At 38.3% G+C, this 22766-nt stretch overlaps 1 protein-coding gene across 3 annotated transcripts in view; it reads left to right on the top strand.

Annotated features, from left to right (window-relative positions):
* The window catches only part of BACH1 (BTB domain and CNC homolog 1), a 47170-nt gene extending 31461 nt beyond the window's left edge, over nt 1-15709 (top strand). For all 3 annotated transcript variants that reach the window (XM_046648094.1, XM_046648096.1, XM_046648095.1), the window contains 2 exons: nt 1320-1526; nt 11878-15709. In XM_046648094.1, coding sequence (XP_046504050.1) covers nt 1320-1526; nt 11878-12333 — 663 coding nt within the window. In that variant the 3' untranslated portion in view covers nt 12334-15709. The remainder of the gene's footprint in view (nt 1-1319; nt 1527-11877) is intronic.
* Nucleotides 15710-22766: the final 7057 nt, after the last annotated feature.

The raw sequence follows: 22766 nt of genomic DNA on the forward strand, positions 1-22766 counted from the left end.
TTACATGGGAACTCCTGGAAAAACACAACATACATTCCCTCTTATTCATTGCCACAAGGATTTCTAGATCTGGGACTAATCACTTAGCAATGACTTAGCAGTGACTAGTTGTAGGAATGTGGCTTCTGATGCAGTTTTCTTTACGTTAGTTGTTCATAGCCATTAATTTTCTCATTATTTTCCAGTAGCTATTAATTTAATGAATGTCTTAATTTAGTATGAGTTACATGTAGCTGGTATAGTATTAATTATACAAAGCTTAATCTGTGTACAGACATTTATAGCTGCTTTTAAAAAAATATTACTATAATTCCAGGGCTTATTAGTTCTTTATCATGTTCTTTGGTTCTATAGCTCTTGGATAACATAGGTTTGAAAGAGTGAAAGAGGTTTTTTTTTCCCTTTGGCTTTGGAAGGAGGTGCTTGGTGATCTAATTTAAGAAGTAATATATATGCATGAATTATATATATATATATATAGATTTTTGTATGACATTATAAATCCAGTGTTTGGAACTATGAAAAGAATGTTAAAAATAAAACATTTAAGAAGTTTTAAAACATTTTGTATAACTAATTTCTGTAAGCTTGAAAAACAAACTAAGTAGATTGCCAGAGAAACTGACCAGTGTTTCATTTACATTTTTGAAAGTTTATATAATTAAACTGTCTCACAATTTTATTTTTAAAAAAGTTATCTTCCTTTTCTAAATTTAGTATGTCAAAAATGACTTTAAAATATTCATAAGATTTTTCTAACCATTTCTACACTGGCAAGTGAAATTTGTAGCTTTTAAAATGAGTTACACAAAACTACCTTTTTCCTCATAGAAAAATAAATTTTCTGAAATGCTTTAGAAATTACTAGTGTAATTATACCAGTATTGAATCAGTGCTACACAATATTATAAATCAAAGAATAAAATAGATTTTTTTTTTTTTTGGTTTGGTAAAATCACATTAAAAACACTTTGGAAAGAGGCTTAAGGATATCTGTGGGGTATTAACATACCCTAGTAAAATCACAAATTCTTTTTTCATTTAAAATACATTAATATTTGAGTTAATATGTTTGATTTGCTGAAAAAAATCTGCTTTTCAATTTATTTGTCTTCTGAACCCTCTGTGAAATAGACTAGGAATAGCAATTAAATTATCAGTCTTTATTATAAGGGATTATATAGAAATTGGGAATGGAGGTCTTTTTTTAAGTCTAAATGAAGTTCTCTGGAAAACATAGATGTATATCATCCTTTTCCTAGATTTAAGTATAACTACAAAATACGGCAACAATTTGTAATGTTTATTTCACATTCTAGGTAAAGCTGCCATTTAATGCACAACGAATAATTTCACTCTCTCGAAACGATTTTCAATCCTTGTTGAAAATGCACAAGCTGACTCCAGAACAACTGGATTGTATCCACGATATTCGAAGAAGAAGTAAAAACAGAATTGCTGCACAGCGCTGTCGCAAGAGGAAACTGGACTGCATACAGAATCTTGAGTCAGAAATTGAGAAGCTGGTGAGGACACAAGTTTCTTGTTATTTAGATTCCACCATCTTTATTCATTCTTTTTTGTAGAGGAAATAGCTATTTCAATTCCTAAGTCAGACATTAATGCTCAGTCAAATGTTAATTTTAAAATTTACCAATTATCATTTTAAGAATAAATTATATGACATTTTCAGAAAGCTTAAGCGATAAAAAAATTAGGGTTTTTATATAGACTATTTTACTTATATAAATATTCTACATATTAGTATGATATGCAATAATATGTAAGTTGAGAACTATTTCTGAGTCCTTTTTTTTTTAATGATTTACAAATTAAAGGTAATTTTACTATCTACCTAATTCTTAGTGGTTGAGTAAAGATTAAAGAAGTTATAAAGCACCTAATCTGTTTGTGCTGTGTTTGGTGTCTATAAACGCTAATGTTCCAGTTGTTAGTTTAATTTAACCGTAGACCTGAATAACTTGTTTTGGTTGATACCAAAACACACCAACTTGGATCTTTCATCTAAGAAAAAAATTCATATGATGATATGAATAGGAATTTTAAGGTCTAATGAGACCCTAAGCTAGAATAATGCTTACTTTACTGAATCTTATTTTCTATTCCAGCATCAAAACACAAATTGACTGAAAAATGGATTAATTTGCACCCCTGTGTCTCTGTTCCCCTAGTGGTTGGTGGAAGGAAACATCGTATGAAAAAAGACAGCTGGGATAGTGCAGGCCAGCTACAGCTAAAAATATAGTTAGAGACAGCAGAGAAACAGTGCCTAGAAGCAGTAAAAGCATTCCTTGAATGTTCGGTTTGTGTCTTTGTTAATTATTGGCCAAAGTTTAATATTGTGATTGTAGCAAGTCTTCAGGCATAACCGTTCTAGCTTTGAATGCCAATTAAACAGCAGTAATTTAGAAGAAAAAACTGTACCTTTATATGCCTTCAAAAAAGTAGAAAAATAAAAATTCATTGTATATTGTGCATATACCTTAATTATGCAAAAAAGATAAAGTATAACTCTGAAAAGATGAAAGAGAAATCAGATGTTTTATAAATGGAGGCATGAGAGATATTAAAAACCTATGTGATACTGCTGAATGATTAAAGTTGTCAAGACGAAAGAAGAAAAATGACAAATTCAGTAATATTTACGCAGTGCTTTTGGGATATGTATTAATCCATACTTATAAGCACTAGTATTCTTTCCTATTGTCCAACTTTGAATTGAACACAGCTGCCTTTAGACAGGGTATATAGTGTTTTAACTTTAGTTATTATTCTCTACTGTAATACAGAGATGCTTTGTGGACTGTTGGGTTGTATAGAGCTATTTGAAATTTACATAAACTTATACTATGAGAGTTCTTAGATCTGCTTCTCATTGTTCTGTCTTCCCCCTCAGCTAGTGATAATTTATAACTGTCAATAGAATTTGTCTACTTTTTTCCTCTCCCAAAAACAAACAAAAGTGAAAACAAAACAAAACAAACCTTTTAGATTGATGAAGTTTGTTTCATTGGTAACTTTATTTTGTACGTGAATTCTAAGCAAATGTTTTGGAAACTGTCTATTACTCTTTAGAACTATTCTGTTTCCTGGCTCATGGTCTTATTTATATTTTTTGATTGAAATCAGACATTAGATTGCTGAACAATTGATGTTTTCACTAGATTTCAGATGCCTAGGATGAAGAGGGCTGCTACATTCTTTGCGCTTTCTGCCACCTCTGCCTTAGCTTCAGCAGAGAGAGGTGGGAAGCACACTGGTAAAAGTACGGAATTCTGAATCAGACTCCTATCTGTGGCACTTTGCATAATTTCTTTGTCCCTCAGGTTTCTCGTCTGTAAAATGGGATATTACTAGTGTTTACTTTATAGTGTAGGTACTCATTTATGAAGTTTAAAAGAGTTAATAAATCTAAAGAACTTAGGAAAGTGCCTGTTGCATAGTAAGCACTCAATAAATATTACCTTTTTCTTCTTATGATTATTGCTATACTATTACTTGTCGATTTTCAGTTTTCTCTTCCTTAATTGCTTCCTTCCTAATGTCTCTGCCTAAACTGTAAACTCTGGGTTTGGACCTCACCCTTCTATTGCCTCTCTCCTTATATTAAGGTTCTTTTCATATGGTCAATGGATTACTATTGGTTAATTTCCAATACAAAGGAATATTTGGTTGCCTAGCAGTTTTTATGAAATAAAAAATGAGAGTGGTCACTACCCTGTTTACCTATTGTATTAAGTGGGATTCTTTGGCTGCAAGAAACAGAAACCATCTGAAGCATGAATGAGTGAATTTATTGTGAGGATATAGGCATGTCTCATTTAGAAGCCAAAGAATGGAGCCAGACCTCATAAATAGCATGGAACAAAGAAGTGGAAAACTGCCAAGAACTCAGAGAATCTTCTCTCTCAGCTCATCTCTGTGCATCTGTGCCCCCTCCATACTGCAGGATGGCTTTGTGTGCTAAGTGCGTCTGGGACGAGTGGCTGCGGCACAGCTCCTGAAGAGTAGCACTCTCCTCCAGGGACTGGTCAGACAGAGACTACAGTTTTAGTCAGTTCTAACTTCCCAAGGAGGAGAGCATCTAATTGGCCTACTTCGATCAGGTTTCCTCTTCTGTGACTAGAGAGTAGGGACAAACAGCAGAAACATGGCTGCCAAGAGCCCACCTCTCTGAGCAGGCAAACAGCAGAAACATGGCTGCCAAGAGCTCACCTCTCTGAGCAGGCAGAGCAGACAGTCCAACGGGTCTGCTCACCCAGATTGCGCCAGTGAGCTCAGCACAGTCTCTTTCCTCTTCCAAAATATCCCCAGAGAAGGCATGTTAGAATTTTTGTATCAGAGCCACTCACCTTGTGTTTCAGCTTCCTTGAACTCTCTCCTCAGTTCTTCACACTACTCTCAGTTGTAGTGATTTATACAGACAAACTCTAGTTGCAGAGTACAAGGGGCACATTATAAATTTCAGCTCTACCACAGATGTCTCTGTCTCATGAAAAAAAGCAGAAAGTGTGCTACTTGTTAGCTTATAAGAATAAGAAAGCTGGTCCTTTTCCTAGAAGTAAAAGAATTTGATGCTTAAGATATTTATTACATTAAGAAGTTTACTTAGACCCTGGTTATTGGGTGATGTTTTGGATCTTGTCTTTGTCAAGAGAGAAAAACCGACAGTAATTACTGCCACTTCTATCCCAGGTTTGTATTTGGTGGTATGGAGAGTTGAGAATACAAAAGAGTGTGCCAGATGTTCTTTTTTTTAATTGAGATGTCGCTTTTGGAAGCATGGCCAGTAGACAAGCGGTGTTTCCCAGTCTTTATAGTCTGGGATTTTAGCAAACCTATTTAGGGGAAATTATTTGTTTCATAATTTAACACCCATTTTTATATAGCCAATGACTGATTGGATTAACATGTAAATAAATTCACAATATATATTGTCCTGGTCTGGTAATATTCAGGCAGTGGACCCCATATTTTAGTAAGCTTTGGTCTTTGGCTATTGGCTGTAAACTTTTGTAATTGGTCCTAAGAATGATAGCATAAGAGACTGTGGATGGATCAGCACATGAAAAAAAGTGTTTTGATTATAAGAATAATTACTCTAAAATGTCTTCCAGGTGGGTGGGTAGGGTAATTATTGTGTGTAAAGGGCACTTTTATAGTTGTACTGTGCTGGGAAAGCCAAAGGAAGATGTTAGTTTGAATTAAAAAAATTAATGAATTGTACTTCTCAACAAGATGTTCTGTTAAAGTCTAAATAGAACCTTTGAAGAAAAGGAATGGTATGTATTTATTTGGTGGATAAATTGATGGTAATGACTTTTAACATTTATTTCGAATTTGGTAGTATGTTAGAGGGTAGGCACTAATTCAGCATTGCTGTTACTGTAAGGATTGAATATGCATAATCTATAAACGAATAACAGGACTTTTTTACCAATAAATCTACAGTCTTGAACAAAGTTCAAGAATCGTTGAGCTTCTGTTATGTGTTTGGCTTACAAAAGCTCTTGTCTTTATAGGATTCTTTACAAGGTCTGTGTTATTCTTTTCTGGAAGATTAATTCAGAAGTTAGAAAATATATATGTCTCTAATACCATTTTGGCCTCAAACCAAGGTAACCCTGAAATGAAGGGAACTTTGCTTTTAAAAAAATAAATTAAATTACCAAAATGTATTTTTCTTAGAAGGTATCAGATATTAATTGATATCAACTTGTACCTGATTAGAAATCAGAATATTCACAAAGCACTTGAACCTCAAGGTCAAGGTGTCCAGACATCATTTTGTTTCATTGCTCTAATCTATTGTGATGGTATAGGAGTAAAACTACCTCATCTGTCCTTAGTGTTTTGCATTTCCTGGTGAAAGTTGTATTATTTTATTAACGATAAATCTGTTCTAGTCACATTCTACTGGGTGCTGTACCCACGTGCACACTACCTTCTCCAAACATACCTTGATGGGCCCTTCTGGAATCTTCCCTCTGCCACTCTGTGATGCCCTTGAACAGCACATCTTGAAGTGTGGTCTGTGGGCCATTGGCATCTGAGTTATCTGGGAGTGCCCCTTCAAAATGAATATTCCTTAGTCCCATCCCAGACCTGTGGGAGGGGCCCAGGAACATGCATTTTATAAAAGTTTCCAGGGTAAATTCTTGATTCTACGCATTGAATTTTGAGAACCTGCTTCAGTAGAACATGGAGGTCAGATGGAGGCTTTGGAGTCAAATGCCTGGAAGTCCTGCCTGGCCCCTTGTTAGCTTTGTGGCCTGGGGGAATTATTTCACCTCCAATGCCCACGTTCTCTCGTGGATAATATGGGGAGAGAAGAACAGTATCCCTTCAGGATTGGTGCAAGCATCAGATGCCATCAGGGAGGGAAAGTTCTTTGTACTGCTCAGCACATGTTCATGCTCAATGAGTATTAGTGGTTCTGTTTGAAATAAAAGTGGTTCTCTGTTCCTTCAGTAAGCATCTGCTAGTCACTACGTAGTAAATTTCTACTGGGTACCAGGAAATCAAGGATGAAAGAGACATAGTCCTTGCCAATAAAATGCTTATGGTCTCATGGGGAGCCAGGTTTATGTGTTTTCATTTTTTCTTGCAATTTATTTTCCTCCTCCCTTTCTAAAAATTACAAGCTTTCAGGAAAGTTAAATGAATAATACAGTAAACTACCCATGTAGTACATTTGCTCCCCATGTAGGTTCAACAGTTCTGGGCATTTTGCCACATTTGCTTTGTCTCTCGTTCTGTCCGTCTTTGTGTCTGTCTCTGTCTGGCCTGCTCTGGAAGGTTGGTCTGTCAGTCTTGTCTCTCTCTGTCCCTGTCGGTCAGTCTTGGTCTCTTTCTAACCATTTGATTGATCTTGGTCTCTCTGTCTTTTCTCTGTTTCTGTTGCTCTCCTTTTATATTCTAAATCATTTGAAAGCTGCCACATTATGACATTTTACCCCAAATGCTTAAACATGCGTCTCCTAAAAACATTCTTAGATATCTTTATCACATATCTTTACCAATATGTTTATCATACCTGAGAAAATTAATAAATCTTTCATATTATATATAGTCTCTCTTCAAATTACCCTAATTGTTCCCAAAATATATTTCACATGTATGCTTTCTTGTTTTCAGACTCAGATCCAATCATCACATAATGCATTTGGTTATGACTTTCTAATCTTTCAATCTAGAACAAGTCCTCCCTCTTTTATTTTTTCAGTGACAACTTTTTGAAGAGTCCAGGTCAGATTTCTCATAAAATGTCCCACTTTTAGTATTTGTCTTTTTCCCCTTGGTTTTATTTAACTCATTGATCCATTCCTTGTATTTCATGTAAACTGCAAAAGTTCGAGTTGTCTAGATTGAGATTAAGTATTCATTGGTGGTGTGTCCTTCCTATTGCATCACTTGGGGAGGCACAAAGTGTCAGAATGTCCCACTTGAGTAGAAGAGAACTGCCAGATCATTTTCAATTTTTTTTTGCCTTTGTAGTTGTTCAGTAATCTGTGGAGTGTTACTTAGGCACTTTGTGAATGTCCTGTTCCCCATGACTGCCTCCTTTGGTTTTTAGCATATCTTGATGGCCTTTACAATGGGGATTGCAAAATAGGGATTTTGCAATGCCAACACTTATTGACATTACTCTTTAAAAAGAACTTTCCTTCCCTCCTCTTTTCCCTCTTTCGCACCACACTCCTTTAGTATCACTATGGACTCATGGATTAATTTTTTCCTAACTTAATTTCTTAGAATCTGTAATAGACATTATCTTTTTGATGTTGACACTTTTTCAGGCTTGGCTAGGGGAGCCCCATCAAGCCAGCTGCTGTGTTCTTTTGACATGACCCATTAGGGCTTCTGTGCCATCTAGAGCAACATGTTGGAGGCTCACCTTGTACTTCTCTTGTCCCAAGATTTAGAATCACCCCCTTCTCTAAAAATCCCTGGTTTCCTTTAGCAGGTATTAGATTTTAGAGAGCATGCTTGCATCTGAAGTATTGCTCCTTCTGGGCCCTTTCAGTGGACAGAGCTGGGAACTGTGTGTGTGTGTGTGTGTATGTATGTAAAATCATGAGTGCATTCAGTATGCATGTCATGCTTCAATAAATAAAAGTAAAAAGTATATTAGAAATCGTGAGTTCATGTAGATATTTCCAATCAAAATTTGGCAGTGTGGAGCTTTTGTCTCTGCTTCTTTTGTATATTTATATTTTGTCTCTTGTCATTATAGAGAAAATCTTGGCTCCCTATTACATTAATATATTTACTATTTGAGATATACATCACAAAATTACAATATCAATGTTACTATTAACAATAAACAGATTGAGTGAAATTTCTTTGCCTTTGTCTCTAAATATATACCGTAGTACTGAAGTTTAAAATTTAAAAGTTATTTGAAGTAATGTTTTGTCTGTTAGCAATTTGATATACATTAAATTAATTTGTTTATATTTATTACTAGAATTTACTCTTCATATTTTTTATATAAGTTTGTTTTGAATATGTAAAACATTTATATGGTTCAAAAGTTAAAACTGTGTTTTAAGAAAGCTATACTCCAAAAGTCTTGATGCCATCCTCTCCCTATACCCTATTCATTATACCCTCTTCATGGCTGTTTCCTATAGGTAACCGTTTTCAAAACCATTCATTTTTTTTCCCTTATTTTTTCCCTAAAAACAGGGTTTTTTAAATGTGTATTCTTATTATCTTCACTACACAGAAGTATTCTGTATATACTCTTCTATATTTTACTCTTTTCACTTAAGAAGTGATTTCCAGGAACTATTTTTCCTTGTTCACAGAGGTTGCTGTTCTTTTTACAGCTCTGTAGTGACTGTAAAATCTCTATCATGGCTGTAGCACAGTTTCTCTAAACGGTTTTCTTATTGGTGGACATTTGGGATGCTGCAGTGAATAACTCTGTACATTGTTTTTCTAATGTTAAAGAAATGTATCTTTAGGATAGAGTCCCAGAAGTAGGATTTTTGTGACTATCTGCCCACAACCTCAGCAAAGAGTTTGTTGTCAGCGTTTGGATTTTTTCCTGTCTGATAGCGTTTGTATCTCATGGTAGCGTTTATTTTTCTCTCTCTTATGAGTGAAATTGAGCATTTTCATTCATACTTTCAAGGGCTGTTTGTATATTTCTATGAGCTGTCTATTCACGGGTTTTGCATCATAAGCAACTATCCGTCACCACCTTCCAGCAGTGAGGACTTGTTAACCTCAAATAAATTGTCGTTGGATCTGGTGCTTTTGGTGCCAAATTCTCCCATGCCTTATCTTTATTGGGTTAGTCATATTTAGAATCTTTCTTTTAAACTTGTTATGCTTGAATGAAGATTGTACTATAACTGTTGAAAATGTGGACATGGATATAAATTTTTTTGTCATAAAATGCAGAATAGTATCAGAACACAAATTTCATTCGATTTTTTTTTCAGATCTATGATTAAAGCCTCAGCACTTCCAACTTAGGACTTACACAGTTGCATTATAAGAAAATTAAAATAGATTGTAGGAATAGGAAGCAGGCCACTGGTAGTGAGTATGTTTGGCAGATGTCTTTAATAATAATCATGAAGTGATTAAGTTGAGTTACTTTTATTTGCTTAATTATTTGTTGTTAACTTGAATGCTAGCGAACTAAATTTGTGTTTTAGAATTAGAGCGGAATGGAAAAAACAGCTAACTACCTGGACACTTAGCTGCGCAGGAGTTAGCTCAAAGTACAGAGGAACAGACGGGAGCGTTTAATGTGTAGAAATACCCGTGGTGGAGTTCCAAGGTTGTCCCTGTTGGTTTTAGTTGATGTAAAGAAGCAAGCCATCTTGCAGGGGTCTCACTTAGAGTGTAGTGATGGCTTCCTTTATTTAGTGGGGTAGGAGTAGTGAGAATATGTAAGATCATACTGATCTTTATCTAAAGATATAGAAGTTATAAAATATTTGTAATCTTCATAGTATCTGTAAGTTGAATAGTAGTTCTAATTTCTGGAAGGAAGCTCAAATATTCATTATTTTGCTTAACCATATTTAATTTAAAAGATCAATTAGCACTTGACATTTTGTCTCTTGCTGTTTAGAACAGAGATTCACCCCAACTTTGTTGAGTCCATGGCTGACTATTGTTGTGACTGAGGAAAAATCTTTCTAATTTTTTTCTGGAAGTTTTGTTTCCATCCTCATTTGGATTGGCTTCTGAGAGGCCGTAAAAAGAAGTGGTTGCTGAGTGCGTTAAAAGTGTTCCTTGTCGGGGCAGGTGGGAGTAGGCACTGTTATTGCCCTCTAGGCCCCTGCAGACTCGTTATATCAGAAGACTACAACTGGTACACTTTCCGTAAGAAAAAGTGTACTTGCTGAACATTGGTCTTGATTTGATTCATTTATATAATAGTAAATATATTCATATATTCTTGACCTCTACCTATTTTTTCAAAACAGAACAATTGTATAAAAATCCAAACAAATTGGAGAGTACTTTGCAACATAAAAATTCAGTATTTTATATTCATTATACATTTTCTCAAAATATTAGATGACCTTGAAATATTTAAAACTATCAGTAATTGTATTCACGTGCAGTTTTGTAGAAAACTTTTTATATGAAACAGTAACAGTACTTTTTTATAAAGCAAATTTATTTTTACTATTTTTGTTCCAGAAAAGAATCTATAAAGGATGGCCATTATAGATTATCACTATGAAATAATCCATCTAAATGTTAACTGGCAACTGCAGCCCCCCAGAACCTGCCAACAAGCAGAAAGCCAAGAGTTGTCATAAATTTCACAAGAGAAATCTTTGACCTTCTATCAACATTTATTTACTCTTACCTTAATAAATAACTTGATTAATAGTGTCCTTGCTTGCAATAGATTAGCAGCAGTGCAGTGGTAGAATAAGATGGATGGCATGGGACAGTGATGGAGAGAGACATTCTGTCAGCAGCAACAAGTGATGGTGGACAGAAAGGCAGGAACCAGGAAACTTTGGAAAGAATTCTGTGGTTGACTTTCCTGGAGGGATAAAAATTTAATAATAATAATAACAGCAACAAAAATAAATATTAACAAACACAAAATTCCCCCCCCACCCCAAATTCTTCACGCTTTAGTAACTCACCCACTAGCTTTCTGACTCGACCTATTAAACTCCAAGTCCCATCTATAAAATGGGTTTCACAGTACCTAAATCAGCAGTCATTGTGTGGATACGTAGCTGAGATTTAGCACAAAGTCTGGCACAGAGTAAATGCTCCACAAATGTTAGTCATCATTAGAGTCTTGCAGTGATTGGAGTTGCAGCAGTTATGATCACTGTACTTGTACCTTTTTTGGTTTATTCCATCCAAAATGTCAAGTCCACACTTAGCTGCATTTCGCAAAATCAAAAAATTCTGAAAAGTGCGTCACAACTGTTTTGGCCAGAAAACTGACACAAACTGATATCAGGCTGTGTAGAGTCTTTATCCTACTTTGTGCATTTATTTGATATTTTCATGTGTTTTATTTAGAAACGTAAAGATGTTTCATAGTGGGGTGCTGCCCCAGACCCTGCTAGAGGAAATATGTGTGCATCCATATTATCTTTCTAAAATCTGAAAAATTCTGAATCTCAAGATACATCTTGGCCTAAGAGTTTTAGATAAGGGATTAAGAGGGAGGATGGGTTTTGAATTGAAAGCCGTTGCTCAGTGATGATGGATTTTGAATTGAATTGAAAGGAAAAATTCCATGCGATCTTATTTAATGAGAAGACACTGTAGATATGCATTTGATCACCTTAGAACTGTGGGTTGAACTAATAAACACAAGTCGTTGTATTCTCTTTCCCGCCTTCACAGCAAAATGAAAAGGAGAGCTTGTTGAAGGAAAGAGATCACATTTTGTCAACTCTGGGTGAGACAAAGCAGAACCTAACTGGACTCTGCCAGCAAGTCTGTAAAGAAGCAGCTCTCAGTCAAGAACAAATACAGATACTCGCCAAGTACTCAGCCTCAGATTGCCCACTGTCATTTTTAATTTCTGAAAAAGGAAAAAGTACTCCTGATGGTGAACCTCCGTTACCATCCATTTTGAGTCTACCTGAGGGGCCTGCAGCTGGGCCGCCGGCGGGAGAGCAAAGCCCTTGCTATCCCAGCACGAAGAGCAGCGAGGCGGGCCGTGCGCGGGGCCAGGAGTCCCGGCCGACTTCCAGCGCCACCTCTGAGCAAGCTGGGCTCCTGGAACGGTGTCGGCAGAGCGGCGGCATCTCGGATTTCTGTCAGCAGATGACTGATAAGTGTACTACTGATGAGTAAACTTGCATTCACTTCCTTCGAACCATCTGATCTTCTACTGAAGATCTGACGTTGTCTTGCAAGCCTAATACAGCCATCTGTCTTTTAACAATATTGTTTTTCCCCCTAGTAGTTTGCTGTTAAGGCAGTTCCTCTAAAGACAGCCCTGACTTTTCCTTCATTTCCACAGGAGATGCAGAAATGATTTGCTTCCTGGATACTGAAAAATCACATGTGAAAATGTAGTAAGGCTTTAAAAGCTTGTGCTTTAGAGAATAATAACTATTAGTAATAACTCTTCCCAGTATTCAAAATAAATATGAAAATGAAAACTGCAGCATATCAAACAACAGTTTAACATCTTGTTAAACGTCTGCAGACAGTTCCTACTAAAGAAGTAGCCTGCAGGGGTTTAGGAATCTGACCTTTTTGTAATAGACTGGTTTAAAAGAACATTTCTCCCCAAGTAATGCTGATAGAGTTCAATCTACTCAGAAGCAGGGTGTCAGCTACTTGGGCGTCTTTGTGTAGAACTGCGGTGTGAGAAATAGTGGAATGGTCTTGCCTGAATCCTGGAGCTTTGCTCTTCAGCTCCTGCTGAAAGCAAGGATGGACTGGCTGCACTGTGCCTCCTGAGCAGCGCTGGGAGTAGTTAGGAAACAAGGGCAGGCAGCTGGCCTAAGGCGGAGCTTCTGCTCCTCCTCCTTGAGCAATTCTGTCTGCATGAACAGTAGGTAAGTGTCATTTTCCCTCTCTTCTTTTTTCTCTTCAGTCTCTAACACATCTGGTTCCATCCTGATCTTTCTGTCTCTTGACATTCTTGTCCCTTTGGAAGAAGAAATAGGACTCAGGATACAGTGGCATGAGTGAACGCATTGGCAGCATAGGCTTAGCCACCCAGAATCCTGGCAAGCTTATCAAGACACAGGGCTGTTTGCCTTCCCACCATAGCTCACCCATGCCAGAAAAACAGATGTCACAGGCAAAGATAATGCCCCACAGTTATCAGGAGTGCAGTTCATTTTTCATCCTATTTTTGAAGTCCCTTGGTTTAATTGTAAAAAGCATTATTGTAGATAAAAATGTATCTACAGCAACTGTGCAGGTTTGTGAAATAGGGTGAAACTTGATCTTGTTCCATTGTGGGTTTGAATTTGGAAACCAGACTTAATCTTACTTTCTTCTCCTGGTCTGGTGTATAAGGGTACACAAATCATTTTGATTTGGCTATTTTAAAATCAGTCTTCGTGTTTATTCAGTCCTGTTTTAAAGTAATAGTTTTTATAATCTGAGCACCTACCCCAGAACATTTTGCAGCGGTTCTCAGCCGTTCTGGTGTTACAGGCTTATTTGGGAGTCAGATGAAGGCTGTAGACTGTGGGCCTTCACGACAGTTGAAAAACTCCATGTATTCGCATTCACAGAAACATCTGCAGAACCTAGTTTTAAAGGGTGCAAAGGAGTAATTTATAGTGTTAGGATTAGAAAGTGCTTCCTTTCACTAAGATCAGATACCTGAGAGAGAGACTTATATAGATTGCAGCCTGAGTCCAGTGAAGGCTCTGGGTGGCTAACGTAGGAGACAACCATCCACCGTGTAGGAGTGAATCTGATGCAAGTAGACCTTTGCTGTAAGAGTATATGGGGACCAGACTTAATGTCGCAGAGTAATTTGTCAAATGTTACCCTTTTTGATGGGTGGGGTAGATATTGCTAGTATATTTTCAGTGGTTTGTATGTTGTTTCTCTTATTGACTTAGTTGTTGTAAGAGAAAATAATTGGACTTGTTTATTTCCTAGAAGCTTTTTATAAGAATTTGTCAGGGAGAATGATGATTCTGTGATAATGCATCCCAATACAAAAGAATTGTGTGTGTGTGTGTGTGTGTATGTATATATAATATATATCCCCATGTAGCTGTTTCTTTGATACTTGTAATTTTAAATGTTAACATCAAAATATAAAATAATATAAAAACTTTTCTGGTTTACAATATGTAAAATCTTACACAAGCCAATGGAATCCTTGATTTCCTACCTCACTGTACACTCAGCTGTTCATCATATCAGTTTGTGTATGTGCAAATGTCAAATAATCTTTTACTTTAATTGCTACTGTAAATAACTGCTTTGAAAGGTTGTGTACTATTTTATGATAAAACCTAGTTGTTTCCAGAGTTTAAATATGATTTTTATGGCACTTGGTCTAAATTTCTCTCTACATATAAATAGTTAGAGCATTAAGGGTTTATTTTAATGATATTCTGGTTATTTGCCAAGTGTAATATTTCCTGAACTATAGCATTACTTTTAATAGCCAGCATGTAATACAAGTAACTACACTACCTCATACCTACATGATTTTCAAGTTGTAATACAGAGGGACAGAGATAAAAAAATTTTATCTTTGTTTTTTGGCCATAAGGTGGGGAAATTTTCTATATACTGCATAGCATTATACATTTATTTTAACATTAACTTCTAAAGAAGTTTTTTCTAAGAAAATTTCTTTTCAGTTGATTTTTTTTTTTTTGAGACTGCCGAAGACAAATGACAGGATTATGTGTATACAGTGTATATCTTTTCCTTCATGCAGAATTTTGGAAAGGTTGTTTTCAGTTTGTATATTGCGTATTTACATGATCATTGTTCCTTATTTTGTGAATTGGCCTTCTCAATGCTTGATGATTTTTAAAAAGCTGTTGTGTCTATCTCAGTAAATAATATTACCTTAAAATTCTTTTAATTATTTGAATTCCACAGCTATAGCAAATAACTTGTTAAATTGTTATATTCAAAATAAATATGGATATAAATGTTGGTTCTTCATCTGTAAATTTTATAACATAATTTACTATAGCTTAAGGTTTAACCAGTTTTAAATAAGGAATTAAATATATTTGATGCAGAAGACGATACAGGTTGCATGTGGACGCTGAGCCACATCAACAACTTGGAAAAAATATCAAACAAATGGCAATTTTATAATGAATTCTCAGGTGAACTTTTTTCAGTTATAAAACATCTATTTTGAATTTGTAAATATTTTAAGTGTTTTATTAAGGCATGTAATAAACTATTCTTTGAAACCTGTTGGGAAAAATGAAAATTTAAAGCCATAATAATAAAAGATGGCATACTGATTGTAAATAAACAGAAATAATAACATCTATTGATTTTTTTTGTATCTTGCATAATATAATTTTCTAACAATGCAATAAAACCACTAAATTTTTTATCCATATCCTATTAAGATCATGTTTCATTAAAAGTAAACTTTTGTAATATTTAATTTACATTTTCTTCCTTATGTGCTTATCCAACTGTAGCAAGCTATAAATGTTAGATGTTGGTGATAAATTGACAGTTGAATAAAATTCTCTAAAATTACTTCTAATTGATTTGAGTTGTACACTCCATTTCCGTTTTCTCACCTCTTATGTGAATTTACTAATTTTAGTCTTTTGATTGAGTAATCAGTATGACTAGCATTTGTAAGAGGGAATCTTTCATTATTTGGTTATTGTGCCTAAAAAAATTTCTGGCACTCAGGTGTTTAAGGAAGCACAGATTTTAGCCTTGCTTCTGGTTTACTTAATTTCAGTCTTTGGATAGAGATATAGGGCTTTTGAAGGGGATACTATCTCTATCAGTACTTAAGTACTTAATTTTTTTTTTTTTCCGCTGAGGAAGATTTACTCTGAGCTAAAATTCATTGCCGACCTTCCTCTTTTTGCTTGAGGAAGATTCGCCCTGAGCTAACATCTGTGCCAGGCTTCTTCTATTTTGTATGTGGGTCGCTGCCACAGCATGGTGGCCAATGAGTGGTATAGGTCTGCACCTGGGAACCAGACCTGGGCCAGTGAAGCAGACTGTGCCAAACTTAACCACTAGGCCAGGGGGCTGACCTCACAGTCCTTAATTTTTAAAGACTTGTCTGCTGAGTCAATTCTACCATGTTACATTCAACTTCTAACCAGACCCTTGTCCTCAAGCTTTGAGCAGCTGCTCAGAGCTATTGGTGATCCAAAGCATGGTCTTCTGGTCTAGTAACAGTGATTCTCAGCTAGGGGTGATATTGCATCCTAGGTATTTGGCAGTTCCCAGAGACACAAATAGTGGGGGCAGGATAAAGGATATAGTATCTAGTGGGCAGAGGCCAGGGATGCTACCAAACATCCTGCAATGCACAGGGCAGCCCTCACAACAGATTATCCACCCAAGATGTCAACTGTGCTGAGGTTGAGAAACCTTGACTAGGCCAACAGTGGAGTCAAGATGACATGTAAGAAAGTGCTCAGTCATGTGAGGCAGTTCAAGAGTTCAAAGCTACAGGAATTCAAAGGAGAGAAAGTAAGAAATATGTAATTTCACCAGGCTTTGAAAGATTTCAGTCTCAGTCAGTGTAAAGTTAGTCTCTGGGAAGAGAAGGCAACATGGCACCAGTAAGGCTGGTACGTCAATAGAATAAAGGGAGAAGGTGTCACAGTGGGGGTGGGGGCCCAACTTAGTCTGTAAGTTCCATAAAGGGGGATGCGGTGTCCCCAGCATTTTACATAGTGCGCTGCAATGTTTTGACCCTACCATTGAAGGCCTGAGATCAGACTTTATGAGCTTTAAGAACAACAGAAGTGTCAACAGTAAATGTAGAGGTTTCTGAGAGGGTCAATAAATGGCACCCTCTTCCCAGCCTCAGCTTTGGGCCATTTGAGAAGCAAAAAGGTGGTGGGTGACATCCACCTTGCTGATGGAGGCCAGGTCTGAGGACACGGCTTTATATCTGTTTAGCTGAGTGCATTTGCTAAAAGTGAACTCTGAAATTAGGCAGGCTTACCCAACCCGTCCCACCCAGTCATCCCAGCCCACCCCCAAAGGGGCAGAGTCCTTGGAAGAGCTGGAAAATGCTCTCTACAGGTGGGCAAATCCCAAATCACAAGGGGGTGGCTGAGCCAAGTGGGCTTAGGTTACTCTTTTACAATTTACTGATCAGAATCAAAGAACACCTCCCCAGGGCCAGTGAGAGAAAAGTGATGCAGAGGCCAGGAGGGTCTTTAGGGAAAATCCTTCCCCTGGAAACCAGGATTAGGGGAAGATGTTCTTCTTTTATATTCCTCAGCTTTAAGTTCTCTTGAAACATTGGGCTTAACCATTGCACCACTGCTCAACCAGGACTGTGGCTCATCTCTTGGAGGAGGAGAGCAGACCTGTTGTCATCGTTATGAGGCCACTCACCTTTATGAAGCCACCTCCCCAATACCAACCTATGCTTTTTGGGGTAACTTCCTGGGACTGTCAGTGGATGATAGCTCTTGGTCCTCCAGAAGGCTCTGAAATGGATCTAACAGTTTACTAAGAAGTAAATCGACTCAGAGCCTACTTGGTACCAAAGACTGAAAATTAACTTCCTATCCTGTTTCCTATCCTTAATTCCCTTCTTCCTCGTTGTCCAATATAGCATATCAGAGTTTCTGCAGTGAGATTAAATTCCAAGTAAAAAAGATTCCCATAAGAAAGTGCATGGAAGGTAGTCCAATCATAAAACACTAGCAACATATTAGCCCAAATTTGAATATAAATCCTCTCCCATTAGTAAACTTTTATGGGAAAGACAGTTCAAAGATTAAATCCCTTTGGAAATTAAAGTCCAAAGACAAAGTCTAAAGGATTTAACTAAATCAAATTATCTTGCCCTCAAGAGTTCAGAATATAAAAATGTTCAGAAAACTAAATCCAAAACCATCCTCCCAAGTTTTTCATCCAGATCAGTCTTCGGCAGAGGAGTTCTTGGTTCCTGGGTGGAGTTGTGGTTCTTACAGAAGCTGTAAGAATTGTCTGTCATGGGGTGATAGTTCCTGCAGGGCCCCAGAAGGACCTAGGTTCATGGCAGAGTCTGTGGCGTGGTCACTTTTTAGAACCTAAAGAGTTTTCACAAAGTTATCACAGCCTGGGCCTCACACCCACGCTTGTTTTGAAATAAGCCAATTAGCAGGCACTAAAGCACTAGACCAGACTATGTTCCCAGAACTCGCTACCTAGTGCTGCCAAGGACTGTAGTAGAAACTTAGTGGTATCTGAAAATAAGATGGAGAATGGCTTGGTTTCAGCTTCCCCAAGATGCCAGTGTTCTAGAACTCACAGCCTGTGATCTTAATCTCAATTGGAAGGACTTGCAGAAAGGGCTTAATTGTGGCCTTACGCATAGATTATTTCTAGGGGAGAGGCTTCACCGTTGCATAACACCTTCCTTTCCAGTATTTCTGGCACCCTGGACCGAAGAAGTGAGGCCTCCCTCCAGGGGCTTCAAGGCCACACTCTTGTGTACAGGCATTTTCAGGCCTGAGCCAGTGGTGTTTAGGCCGCCCCTTGCAATGCAACGTTTAGGCCTAAGAAAGCTGCCTCCTAGGGATGGCATGGACTGACTTACATGGACTTAAGCAAGCCAGAGCCAACTTCAGACAAGCCACGTGGATCCAAGGTTAGTCCCTCCACCATTCCCTCCTTGGACCTGAACACAGAATGGAATTGGGGGCTGTGGGTGTAGTGTTGGCGACACCGGCCTGGCACTATCGGTTAAAAGCTAGAACCTTACTAGCACTCTGTAGTGCATCGGAACCCAGCTGCCTTGCAGACGGTTGGAAAACAGCACATATTATTCTTCCCAGTTCTGCCTAAAAGGCCTGTGAAGTCTCCTCTTCCCCTGGAGGCTGCAGCAGCGGTGCCTTGAGGCCCAGGCTGAGACCCTGCTGCTGGTGTTGGAGAGGACACCCACAGGCCTGCCGCCTGAGATGCAATTTATGCCACATTGCACCCACCTTCAGGGCCTCTTGCAGTCCACAAGGAGGGTCTTTTGGGGATATTTCTGCCAATTGAGTTTAGAAAGTGGGCATTGACTGACAGGCATCAGGGAGAAACCGATAAAAGGATTCTCTCCATCTACTTTCCTTGCCTTGATACCACTATGTACCACAGCCTTTTGGCACACTAGGTCGTATGTTTTGGGAATACAACTTTTCCTGGCATAACTCTAATGGCTTCTTTTCAAAACGGGTGGCACAAATGCTGTGATAGTCTTGTGTGTCTCATTATTCACTCTGAGTCCCTTTAGACTCTTGGCATTGAGCCAACTCAACTTCCAAGTCCCTGAAGGAATGACAGCCACTGTTCCTGTGGAGCTGACCCACACCTCTGCTGAGGTCCTAGTGCCTTTTGCTTAAAGATGCATACTCAATCTTTCCAAAGGCCCTATGAACGCAGTTGGGACTCCACAGAAAGTCACATTCTGTGAGTAAAATACCACAAACTGCAAAGACCCTCCAGATTCACAAGCCTCACAGGCTGCTCTAAACCCTCTCACTGGGCCAACTGCACCACCATGAGAACCCACTGGGCCTAATACAAGCCTCCGTGCACCACCGAAATGAAATTCTTTGGCCCCCACTACACACCATGGCTCCAAAAGATTCCAGATCACATGCATATTTTAGTACACAAATTCTATTCTGACTTTGATTTCTCAGGGTCTCTCCAACACTGTCCGCCACAAAGGTTGGGTTTCCAGAGGAGCGCTTCATATCCCCTTCCTGAGTTAGGAACATTTAGAGAAATAAAATGAAGGAGTGGGGGCATGGAAAACCAAGATAAAACCTCACTTGCTGAGAAAGAGTAGTTGAAGTAGTAGCTTAGAGCGAGAGCCTGGTGTGAACTCCAGAATGAAGCAAGTTTACCTCACGAGTTTCTTAGAGGGAAGTAACTCCCTTGCTCCTGGTTTCCACGAAGAGAGATCGTCCTCTAAGCAGCACCTCACCCCCTATACTGCCTGTCCTTTCGTCAGCATCGGGTGGGGAGGGCAGAGCGCAACTGGTGCTATCTGGAGACAGACATATCCCAAGAGGAAGAATGGCTGTGCTGAGCAGAGAACAACCAGCTATTCTTTCCAGCTTTATTGATCAGCTAGGTCACTCCGCCTCTCCAGGGATGGAGTGAGTAAAGAGGTCAAGGGAAGATCTTCCAGAAGCTGGAGCATAGAAGGTGAAGAGAAGAGTGTAAAGAAGAGTCATGGAGCCAGTGAGTCTGTGGGCTTTGAAAAGTTTGCAAGTAGACAAAGAGCAAGATATCCAAAAGAGAAGCAGGCCCCAAGAAAATCAGGAACTTACCGCCCAGCTTCCCTCCCTCCCACTCTGCCCCAGTGGGAACATAGGTTCAGGTTTAAAATCAAAGAGTTAGCTTGTGCTTAACCCCAAACACGTCTTTTCCTCTCCCTCACCTCTATTACCTACACTGTTCCTAAAGTATAAATGAAAAGGTAATGGAAAAGATTCTAAAAACTGAGTACAGCACGTTCCTTTTTCATTTAAACATAGCCGTCTTTTCTACAGACACTGCTTTTCGTCTCCTCTCTTAGTTTACATTTAATCACTGTCCAGAAAGCCAGCTGTTTCCTAAACAGTTAATTCCCTTCTGTCAGGAGACCAGACCTAAATAATCTTCTAAATATCATCTTGATATGCAGGTTTCTGATGTGATATTAATCTCTTGCAAGGAGATCCTGTTAATAATACCCTGAGCACTATTAAATATGGAAATATCCACTGTAATTTAATCTTTGTAAAGTAATACGTTTTTGGTCCACCTCAGAAACTTAGAGTCTTTTTGCTTTGGACTATTAATCTCAAAAATTTTTCCTTCACGAAATAGCTATACATATGTTTTGCTTGCTTTGATTTAAATGATAACCTTTAATGAACAGGACCACTGCTAGACTTCTAAAATAAATTTTCCTGAAGAAAGACTTTGCTTTTTTAAATGCCATATTGGCCTTGTCTGAGCTTTCTATCTGGTTTTTGGGAGACATCAACCACGACTCCCAGCATCTGACATTTGAGGGGTCTGCTGCAGCGAACTGTGGAAAATTGAGTCTACCAAGAAGTCTTCCATACCGTTCCTGGAACTTTGGATATGTGCAAAGACAGCTGTTTTGGTTAAACAGCTAAATGAGGAGCGATTGGGAGGGAATCTTAATGTGGAATCCAGGATGGGGCTTGAAACCTACGAGAATGAGGAGTGGAGCATATATAAATTAAGGAGCTCAAGCTGCTAAGATAAGGTAGGAGAATTGGCTGGTACAAGCACTTAATAGACTGGCCTTGTGTTCACTAGGGTCTGGGTGAGCAGATAGCTGGAAACATACTTTAAATAGGGTAACGACGAAGTATGCAATTACGGGCTAAAGGAATTGCACAAATTCAGGCAATGACTCAGGCACAAATCCAGGCCCTTTCAGAAAGAGGACTGTGGGGATGAATAGAAAAAGCATGGACCGGCAGTTCAGACAGACCTAGTTTTGAAGCCTGATTTTGATGCTTAATAACTATATAACCTAGGAAATTACTTGTTTTCTCCCGGACATAGTTTCCTTATCTAGAGGTCTTCCATTTTGGGTCTTCTGGCCCTTGAGGTCAAAGTAAGATTGACTCAAACTTCCATTCACACTCTGTGACAATTCAAATCAACAATGCAACACATATTTATTGTATGCCCTCCTTAAACTGGGGAGGGGCTGGATTTCTGGAGTGTGAGTGTGGGTGTCAGTGGTAGGATGGGCTTAGAGTCTCATGGTCACCCGTCTTAGGCACTGGTTTTCATCAAATTTGTTTGGCTTATCCATTGTCTTGGGCTGTGTTTTACACAATTGTTGATGGAGCCATTAAACCCAACCACTTCCTTTAGTTCCACCAACATGAATAAATAAGTAAATAATTACTACACCTCCGGCTCTAGACTTTTATGAGTAGAGTTGACTTTATTGAAAATTTGGCAATTGTATTTATATCACAGCAATACAGACAGCTTCAAAGAGAGCACTATTAGCTCTGTCTTAAGAGCTTCTCCCACATTGGAGAATTTTCACAGGCTGCCCATCCTCATGTCACGTCTCAGCCTCACGCCATCCCCCTGGCTCCTCTCTCTCCCTTCTACTCCCTGACTGCCCTAGAGGCCCAGCATTCTTCTCTCTGGAGTACGTGGAGCAGTTCAGCTCTCCTCAGTCTTAGCCTCTGAGGGTGACTTTAAACCATCTTCACCTACAAACCCACGAAAAGGGCTCAGCAGAACAGAGGGCATTCGTGGAGCAGAATCTGGCCTGTCTAGAAGGCAGCTCATTCATTCATTCAACAAAACTCTAGTCAGCCCCAGGAGGAACCACACACTGTTCTGGGTTCCAGGGATCCATTAGAGAAAGAGAGAGACAAAAACCTCTGCCCTCACTAAGTTCATGTTCTAGTCAGAGTAAATGGACAATAAACAGAATTATATTACATGGTGAAAAGGAACATAACAAAAATAAGCATGGAAGAAGGATGGGGTGGCAGTTTTAAATAGGGTGGCAAGGGAAATTCATCTGAGATGACATTTGAATAAAAAACTGAAGAGGCGAAGCGAGTTTTAGTTGGTTACAA

The sequence above is a fragment of the Equus quagga genome, chromosome 21, assembly GCF_021613505.1.
Source record: "Equus quagga isolate Etosha38 chromosome 21, UCLA_HA_Equagga_1.0, whole genome shotgun sequence".
Taxonomy (NCBI): Eukaryota; Metazoa; Chordata; class Mammalia; order Perissodactyla; family Equidae; genus Equus; species Equus quagga.